The sequence below is a fragment of the Heliangelus exortis genome, chromosome 17 (genome assembly GCF_036169615.1).
Source record: "Heliangelus exortis chromosome 17, bHelExo1.hap1, whole genome shotgun sequence".
Taxonomy (NCBI): domain Eukaryota; kingdom Metazoa; phylum Chordata; class Aves; order Apodiformes; family Trochilidae; genus Heliangelus; species Heliangelus exortis.
Genome location: NC_092438.1, coordinates 15,008,523 through 15,018,052, shown reverse-complemented (window position 1 = coordinate 15,018,052; position 9,530 = coordinate 15,008,523). Strand labels below are relative to the sequence as shown.

Below are 9,530 nucleotides of genomic sequence, written 5' to 3'. Positions count from 1 at the left end.
CCCCAGCTTGCCTGCCCTTGCTCTACAAAATGGCACCTGGGGTTTTGGGCTCCCTCGGGCCTCGTGGGAGTGTTTTGATCCCTTTGGGAGGGCCCCCTGCTTCCCTGCCTCTCCATCCTCAGCCTGGAGCAGGACCCAGAGCTGGCACCCATCCCTCTGGGGAGAAACGGGGTTCTCAGGAGCCCAGGGGCAACGGGTGAAGGTGCAGAACCCACGCCTGTGGTGGCACCACTGGGGTTTTTACAGCTGTCACTGCTTCTGGCAGCCACCACGGTGCAGGGGCTGCTGCTCCTCGGGCCCGTGGGACGTGGCTGTGGTGCTGCAGGGTCCCTTAGGTCACCCGTGCTGCTGGTGCCATGTCCCCTGGGTCTGGGTCGGATGGGGGTGAAGGAGCCAGGTCTGCTGGAGGAGGTGCCCTGCAGCTCCATCACTCCAGCCCCCGGGGTTTGGATCAGGACTGAGCCCGTCCCTGGCACAGCTGGGCTGCCATTGTCACCGAGTGTCCCTTAAGTCTTGCGGGGGAGATGCTCCCCAGAGAAGGGCCTTGCCCTCTCAGATGACAATAACCTCCCTGGGGACCCCCCCACTTCCTGCTGGTGGAGGTTCTGCACGAACCAAAGCCCCCAGCAGCTTCCCCAGGCGGTACCGGTACCGGCAGTGCAAGAGGCACCATCGGTCCCAGTGCCAGCAGGATCCTGGGGGACACAGCAGGCAGCACCCAGGCATGGCCATTGCCAAGGCTCTCCTGGTTTGCTGGTAGTCCGTGGCTGTTGCCAGTTCCCTGTTCCCTGTCTCTTCCCTGTCTCCCCAGTTCTGTTGCACCACGGGATGCAGCGGATCAAGGTCTGGTCCCGCTCCATCCTCACTCCAGCACCCATTTCCCCACTGCCCAGAATCCCCAGCTCTGCCTGGGATGGCCACAGCAGCTGCCCCAGTTACTGCTAACCAGCTGGAAGCAGAGTCCCCTGAGGTTTGTTTGTTTGTTCCCCTCGGGTGTGTTTCAGTTTGATTTTATGGCCAGCAAATTCCACCCTCCTCCTGTTCATCCTCACAGAACCATCCCGTGCCAGCAGGTTTGGCTCTGGGCCGGGTTCTGTCTCCCTGCACCCCGGCCCACGGTGCTGGGATGTTGGTGGGGGCTCTTTGGTGCACAACATCCTCCTTGATGCTGTGCCATGGGTGTAAGGCAGCCTCCAGCCCTTCCCCACTCTCCTTGGGCACCTCCGTTCTCTTTCCTGCATGGATTGTGTGCCAGAGGATGAACCCAGGAGAGATTTCCCCATATGTGTGACACAGAGTCAGCCCCGGGTGCTTCCCCTCCTGCTGGCAGCCAGCCACCTCTGGTAACCAACCTGGATAACAAATCCCTGGCCCAAACTTTCCAGGAGGTTCCCAGCTACCCCAGCAGGGCTGCAGGGGCTGCGGGCTCCCTGGATGGACCAGCTGTGTCCAGAGGGATGCAGGAGCTGTGCCACGTCCACGGTCCTCACCAGGCAGTGGGAAAGGAGCTTGGTGGGGGTGATCATGGTGCTGCTGCATGAAGCTCATCTGCAAAACAACCAGCAGCAGGTTAATCATTCTCTAGGCTGAGCAAAACAGCCCCGCTGGGCACCCTCAGCATCATTCACAGGATGACAGAAGGGTTTAGGTTGGGAGGGACCTTAAAGCTCATCCAGTCCCAACCCCAGCATGGTCAGGGACACCTCCCACAGCCCAGGGTGCTCCAAGCCCCATCCAACCTGGCCTTGAACATTTCCAGGGATGGGCCAGCCAAGCTTCTCGGGGCAACCTGTGCCAGGGGCTCAGCACCCTCACAATAAAGAATTTCTTCCTCAGATCTCATCTCACTCTGCCCTCTGCCAGTTTAAAAGCATTTCCCCTCATCCCATCCCTCCCAAAGTCCCTCCCCAGCTTTCCTGGAGCCCCTTCAGGCACTGGAAGCTGCTCCAAGGGCTCCCCAGAACCTTCTCCTTCTCTTCTCCAGCCTCAACACCCCCAACTCTCTCAGCCTGGCTCCAGAGCTGCTCCAGCCCTCCCAGCATCTCCAGTGCCTCCTCTGGACTGGCTCCAGCAGCTCCGTGTCCTTCTGCTGCTGGGGACCCCAGAACTGGACCCAGCAGGAGGGGGCCCCAGAGCCCCCGAGCCCCTCGTCCCGGGACCCCTCCCATCCCATTCCCCCCGCAGCCTGTGCCTGCTCAGGTGTATCCCGGCCAGGGGCAGGGTGTGCCCGTGCATCCCTGGGGCTCCCTCACCCGTACCCCCGGCTGTACCCCCGGTGTCCCCCCCGGTTCCCCCCCCGGTGTCCCCCCCTCCCCTCAGTGCCCTCCCGCCCCGCTCCCGCTGCCCCCCCCCTGCAGCGCCCCCTAGCGGCAGAGCACCGCACCCCGCGGCTCCCCCCCTCCCGCAGTTGGTAGGTGCCGCCGCGGTGCCTGTCGGGAGTTGTAGTCCGGTAGCGGTCGGACTCGCTTTCCCGGCGTCCCCCGCGCCGCCGCCGCCGCCGCCGCCGTGGGTGCGGGAGCGGGTGCGGGGCCCTCACCGCCGCTGCCGCCGCTCTGCCCGTCCGGTCCCGGCCCGGCCCGGCCCCCTCCGCCCTGCCCGCGGCCGCCATGGGCTCCCTGCTCAGCCGGCGCATCGCGGGCGTGGAGGACATCGACATCCAGGCCAACTCGGCCTACCGCTACCCGCCCAAGTCCGGTGAGGCCGCGGGGACGGGGACAGCGACAGCGGCAGCGGCAGCGACAGCCCTTGGGCGGGACCGGGGTGGCCCAGGCTGAGCTGGGGACGGTCCGGGGGGCGGCCGGACCCCGAGGGGTGCCCGCAGGAAGGGGCTGGGGGAATACCCGGGGCCGAGCGGGGCCGGAGCCGTGCGGGTGTCCCCGGGTCTCCCCTGGCTGCGGGGCGGGCTCGGTGTCTGCCTGAAGTGTAAGGGCCCAGGGGGTGCCGTGGGTCTGTCCTGTCCGTGTCCGTGGGTCTGTCACTGCCCGTCTGTGCTGGGGGTGCCAGAGGCTCCGTCGCTGCTCTCTGGAAGGGGCTGCGGAGCCCTTTGCCTCCCGCCCTAAGGGAGGGCAGGGCAGGGCAGGGCAGAGTGGTGGTGGGGATGAGGAAGGAACGTGGGATCTGGAGGAACAGAGGATGGAAACAATCCCCCGTGCCAACCTGCTCCAGGTCCCCTCCCCTGGAGCTGCTGAGCTGCCCGTGCCTGCATCTGTGTTTGTTTTGTCAGATGTGCTGAACGCTCCGGGTCTGTCAGCAGCACCACGCCGTGGTGTCAGGAGCAGCCTGGGACTCACCTGGGCTCACACGGGCTGCTGAGCCTGCCCGGGTTTCACTTCTTTAAAGAGTTTTGCTAATTCTTCTCTCAAAGCAAGGCAGCAGAGAAGTCCAGGTGTTCTTTTCTCCTACAGTACCCATTTGCTTACAGGGTTCTCCAGGTTTCTGCTGTGCTAGAGCTGTTCCAGGCAGGTGAAAGAGCAGCAGTTTGGGTCCCCTCGTGCAGGGGTACAGGTGCAGCACAACCTTTCTGTGCAGGACTCAGGTTCTGTGTGTGTCTGGGGACTTGCCTGGCTCTGACATCCTCAGGGCTCTGCGCTGGAGGGAGTCAGTCACCCCCTTTTATTTGCAGGGGATGCAGGAGCTCACACAGAGTCCTCCTGTCACTGCATCTCGTTGTAGGCTGGATCTCAGCAGGAATGTTGTGGAGGAGATGGAAGGGGGAAGACAGCCTAGAAAAATTCTTGTTGTGTTTGCTCTCTCAGAAAACGTAACCTGCTTTTTCAGGGAGGCAGGAACTGGTGTCTTGGGCTGCTAGGAAAGACAAATGTCCCAGCAGGGCTCTGTGTGTCCCAGGGGCCTTTTCCAGTGTGGGAGAGTGGGTGGGAGGTGTGAGCTGCCCTGCAGCTGTGCTACCCGGGCTCTGCTGCCAGTCTGTGCAGCTGAGACATTGCACCTCATCCCTCCTGACACTTAGGGCAGGATTTCAGGTATGGGCTGGATTAACCGTACCAGTAAAGTGCCTCCTTCAAACCCCCCTCCTGGTGTTTCTCTGCTCTTGTCATTCCTGGGGTCTGGGCTGTACCAGTGTGTTGGGTTTCAGCCAGTGAGCTTGGGAAGGGAGCCCTCATGCAGTGAGGTTTGTGTGGGCACAGCACCCTGTGGCCCAGAGGCTGCCCAGGAGTCTCCCATGTGTGTGTGGGACTCCCTTGTGAACCTGGGCAGCTAATGCTGTTAGGCAGCTAATTAAACAAAAATAATTCATATTTCCTGTAAAGGCTTTGGATGCAATTAGATTCTTGTTAAATTAATTTTCTCTTGCACTTGCCTGTGCTCTTTCTGAAGGCACACAGGCTTTAGGTGAGACCTTTCTCTGCATTTTCTTCAGGTTTATCTACCAAGGGTCCTGTTGGCTGCAGGAAGGGGCAGGAGGTGCCCAAGCTCAGCAGTGTTCTAGGCAGAAGAAGAGCTCCTGAACACTCCTAAGGTGGAGGCTGAAGGTTACTGAGCAGCAGAGCAGTCAGGGCTCCCCTCCCTTCTTCAGGGGGCACGTTGGACACTGTCCCCTCTGGTCCTGCAGTCTGAAGTGTGTTTGGCTGTGACTGGTGCAGTGCCTGAGACTGGGGATGACTGGGAAGGAGTGTCCAGGGTTGTATTTGATCTCTGGAAGTGAACTGGAACTGGTACAGAAAGTTCCTGTCCTAAAGCATTGCTCATTATTCCTGCCCTGCCCCTGCTGCTGTCAGCCTGTGAGTGCCTGGTGTTCCCCCAGCTGTGGGAGGTGGTGTGAAGGATGAGGGTTTGTGTTCTGGAGCAAACACACCACCTGGGATGAAGGGAATCCACAGCAGGGTGTCAGCCTGTCCCTGGGAAGGGACACGGGTCCCAGGTGGTGACAGACAGCACCTGGCTGAGTCAGAGCTGGGCTGCACACAGTGCTGAGCAGTCAGCTCTGCTCTGCTGACTTTTGATGTGGTTATTGCTGGCTCAGTCAGGAATGAGCAGGTGGATTGAGCAGGTTGCTGGGGAATCCACCTTGGTTTTTGTAACAGAGTCCCTGGTGGGGCATTCACAGGTAGCTGAAAATCCTTGGAAAATGCTCTGCTTATTCCTTCATGGCTCTGGGCATGGATCATCTGTGCTTCCCCTCCTGCCTCTGAGGGGCTGAGGGTGCTGTTGGGTGACACCTGATGATGTGCTTCACTGGGACCTCTTCACTCCTCTTGCTTGCATTCCAGAGGCTGTGCTGGCACTGCAGAGACCTCAGCAGTTGGAAGGGGTTTGTTTGGGACAGGTCTGCTTTGTGCAGGAGAATCAGTGTCCCAAGGAGCAGCCCTGGGCTTTGCTGTGCTTGTAGCAGTGAGGTGCCTGCAGTCTCAGGATGTCCCCATTGCTTCAGCAGCTCCCAGTGGCTCCCACAGCTCCTGCCTCAGCTCCTCTCTGCTCCCAGCACCCTCAGCTGCGTGTGGGGCAGAGCAGGGAGCACGTGGAGGTGGCTCTTGAGAGAGAATTCCACACCCTGGATGAATCTGGGAGGAAAAAAAAGAGGAGGATTGCTCCTCTCTGAAGCTGGACTGTGCTTTGTTCCTTGGGAATGATAATTTTAATCAGAGAAGTTTTAAGCAGGAGAGGAGTTCTGTGAGTTCTGCCCAGCCCATCCCCTGGTTCTCAGCCCCACACAGCTCAGCAGAGCTCTTGGGTCCCTCCCTCCTGCTGTGGTTCTGGAGCAGCTCAGCCCAGCCCAGCCACCACCTTGGCCTTGGTGCCTTCCTTTCCTGGCTCCTCATGGGCACCAGACTGGGGCTGGGGGGCAGAAGCAGTTGCCTTTGGTATTTATTTACTGCTGGGTTATATTGAACCCAGCTCAGAACCAGGTAGGTTCTGGACCTGAAGTGCTGAAGTTGGTTGTTGGATCCGGAGGGAAGGAGGTGTTTCTGTAAGAAAAACATCTGGATGCTTGGAAGCTGAGCTCAGCAGTAGCCAAGCACTGCCATCTGTGCAGAGTTAGAGGAGCCTTTCTTGAAGCATGAAGGAAAAAAAGGCTGCATGGAAAAAAGAGCCATTCATGAAAACCTCCCATTTCAGAGTAAGTCATGCTTGCTCCTAGCTGGAGGGACTGCAACTCCTTCCATGATGTCTCCACAACCACTCAGATGCTTAGTTACTGCTTTTGTAATGACTCATTTGAAAAAAAAAAATAAATATTGTGCTGTCTCTGCATTGCTCCTGGGGAGGCAACTGCACGGTTGGCTCAGTCCTCTCACCACACACATGAAAAACCTCTGAAACTTCAAGGAAAATGTCTTGGGTGGAGCCCTGTGTTTTAGTTCTCTCCTGATGCTCACTGAAGTTCATATTGGAGAGTGTTTTCCTGGAGTCTTTCTGGGAGGAAGCCCCATTTCTGGTGCTCTGGTCCATCTGAGTTGGTTCAGGTGGCTTTGCAGTTAATCCAGTGCTCTGCAGTCCCAGTGACCTTCCTACATCCCCTGTCCTGATGCAGTGAAAGGAACAAATCTCTGCTGAAACTTCTGGTCAGTCCCTGACATCCACATCTCTGCATTTAGAACTGGCAGGTGGTTAATGAAACCCAGCATCAAGGCATATGGAGTCCCTGGCACTCACAGTGAAGGTTTTGTGGGGTTTTTGCCCTGGGATATGGGAGTGGAAGAGGGAAGGGAAGGCAGACTTTGCCCACCAGGAGACCCCTGGCTGTGGGATGAAGCCTGCTTGGAGCAGCTGAGTGGTGTCTGTGGGACTGAGCCTCACACTGGGAGGTGGGGAAAAGAGGAACAATTTATCAGAATTAAAAACAATGTTGGAAAGGGCTGACACCTCACTGCTTCCTGTATCTTCTTTGAAAAACAAGTTAAGATGGATTTATCCCCACTGTAATGATTAATTCCAGGGATTTTTAATTTCCCTCTGCCTCTACTATTGGCAGTTGCCATCAGTAGTACAAGGAAGGGGTGAACTAACAAGCATTTCCTATATCTTGTGCTCTTTCATACTTGTGAATTAGAGCCTGCACAGGCCTGCTGTTCCCTGGGAATTGCTCACTAAGTCTTTTTTATTCCCTTTTTAAAATTTATTTTTTATTTTTTCTTCTAGGAAACTACTTTGCAAGTCACTTCTTTATGGGAGGTGAGAAGTTTGACACCCCTCACCCTGAGGGCTACCTTTTTGGGGAGAACATGGATCTGAACTTCCTGGGGAACAGACCTGTTCAGGCAAGTCCCTTCATGCTGCTATTTTACCCTTTTGTTTTCTGCCTGTTTTGCAAAGTCGTGTGTAGGGCCTGCAGGGGAGGAGGGTAACACACACCTGAGAGATCCTCACTGCCTGGGGATTCTCCCTCCAGCCCGAGGTGCCTTCTCCCACCCTCTGTCCCCGTTGGAAGGTGGAGGTGTTTCTGGGTGTCTTCATCTTCTTTTCTGAGGGGAGTGGGTGAGAATGTTATTAGCACACTGGGACCTTGGCCAAGTAGGTTTCAGGAGGGGAGGCTGCCCTGCTATCTGGTTTTTCTGTGGAAGGGTAATGTCCTCTGGCAACTCTGATTAATCCTCAAGGAGAAAACCACTTGAACACAGAGCAGCAAAACTGCTTTCTGGGTGTGAGCCAAGTTCTTGGTTTGGAGTGGCTGAGCTCTTGAGAGCTGTGTGTGGGGCAGTGCTCCCAAGCACAGCACCCAGGCAGAGTGCAGGGAAAGCTGCTGCCCCCTGGGGTCCCTGCTGCCTGGGGCATTCCCATGTTGGTCAGGGAAGAGCAGGGAAGCCTTTCCTCAGGCTCTGGATACATGTGTGTGACCTGAGGGGACAGCACTGATGGGTCATGTCCTGGAACTTGCATGCTGGTGGGCCCTGCTCCTTCTGCTCTGGGTCAGTTGCTGTCTCACCAGTGCAGGGATGTGGTTGGTGCTGATGGGGCCGTGGTGGCACTGCTGCTGGGTACACTCAGAGGAACCTTTCCTTTCTGGACCTTTCTGTGGTGCCTTGGAGCAGGGCTGGGTCTCCAGGCTGAGCACCTCCCAGCCCTGGCAGCCTGTTCCACCTCCAGCTTTAAAGCCAAGCAGACAGGAGATGTGCAGCTCCTCAGGCTGAGGTCACAGAGTGAGCAGCTCCCTTTGCATTGCTCGCTGGAGATTCTGAAGCAGGACAGTCCTTTACTCAAGGGATGAGCTGTAAGAGAAGGTCTCTTGACTGCCAATGGAATGGGGCCCCCTCTCCCCGTCTCTTTCTTTTCTTTATTTTCCAGAACATTTGCCCCATTGTTTCAGGATAAAAAGAGTTTCCCCCAGTAATCCAGGCCTGGGGCATGCTGATTAGCAGTCAGATCACTGTTTGCATGCTGTAACACACATGAAAGAGCTGGGTTTCTTCTGCTCAAGCTGGAGGTGGTTCCTTTAGTCAAGATAAAGGCTTGTGAGAGCAGGGATTTCTAGACTGAGAATTAAGGCTGGAGAAAAAGAGCTTGTGAAAATGCCCTTTAAAGTACCTTGTGTTAGTGTGAGCTCTTGCTGGGTCAGAGCAGGATTCTCTCCATTTGTCTGTAAATATCTGTTGCTGCTGCTCGTGGTGGTGTAGTGAGCACTCTTAAAGGCAGATGTTTCTTGGTTTGGGTAAACTGTATGCCTGGTAACATTCTGCTGCCTTTTATGGTATAATAATAAGAATTATTTGCCTTTTTGTTCCAGTTTCCTTATGTCACTCCAGCTCCACATGAGCCTGTGAAGACCCTGAGGAGTCTGGTGAACATCCGCAAAGATTCCCTGCGCCTCGTCAGGTACTGCTGCTGTCTGAACTCTGCATTTCCTTCATCCCAGAGGTCTGGTGTCCAGAGCCAAGCTGTATTTGATAAGAAATACCCAGACTCCAGATCCTTCTTCCTAGATAACTCCAGAGTTATCTGTGTTCCCCTGTGAGCAGAGCTTCCAAGCTCCACATCCTTAGGCTTGGGCAATCCGTGTTCCCGACAGGGCCAGTGGTGTGTCTGGCCCCCAGGACAGGCTGGGATGGTGAACAAAACCCTGGAATGCTCAGCAGGAATGAAAGATATCAGTCAGGTTCAGAAACCCTACAGAAAGATCCCTCTCTGCATTCTTGTGCAAGTAGAAGCCAGAAAGCAGCTTCAGGTGCAGGGCAGAGGCCAAGAAGAGTGATGGGTCTGGAGTGAAACTTCCTCAGGTTTCTTCTGCTGCCAAGTTTGGTCCTTGTGCAATCCATGAATCCCACACCTAGGAGAAGGATAATCCTGGGGATCTGTTCCCTGATGTTCACTGAGCTCTACCCCAGCCCTAGCTGGACTCAAGGCCCTGTGGCTGTCCTCTTCCAGGCAGATGGCTGGGGCACAGAGAGGCCCAGCAAACAGGGCTTTGTTTTGGGCTGAGCCACTGGGCAGATGTCCAGGCAGAACCTGGCTCAGGGATCCTGGAGCTGCTCCCAGTCCTGCCTTTGGGACACAGGGATGCAGTGCTGGCAGGGGGCCAGCTCCAGCTCTCAGCCAAAGCAGTTGTGGGAGCCTGGTGTAAGGGGCAGGAATTTGAG

General features: G+C 56.6%; 1 protein-coding gene across 6 annotated transcripts in view; it reads left to right on the top strand.

The window, feature by feature from the left end:
• The first annotated feature begins 2,474 nt into the window (after window positions 1-2,474).
• The window catches only part of MGRN1 (mahogunin ring finger 1), a 34,244-nt gene continuing 27,188 nt past the window's right edge, over window positions 2,475-9,530 (top strand). For 3 of the 6 annotated variants that reach the window (XM_071761168.1, XM_071761169.1, XM_071761171.1), the window contains exons 1-3: window positions 2,480-2,694; window positions 7,099-7,217; window positions 8,681-8,769. In XM_071761168.1, coding sequence (XP_071617269.1) covers window positions 2,607-2,694; window positions 7,099-7,217; window positions 8,681-8,769 — 296 coding nt within the window. In that variant the 5' untranslated portion in view covers window positions 2,480-2,606. Of the gene's footprint in view, window positions 2,695-7,098; window positions 7,218-8,680; window positions 8,770-9,530 lie in introns of all 6 variants that reach the window. The other 3 variants (XM_071761170.1, XM_071761172.1, XM_071761174.1) reach the window with 2 other exon arrangements.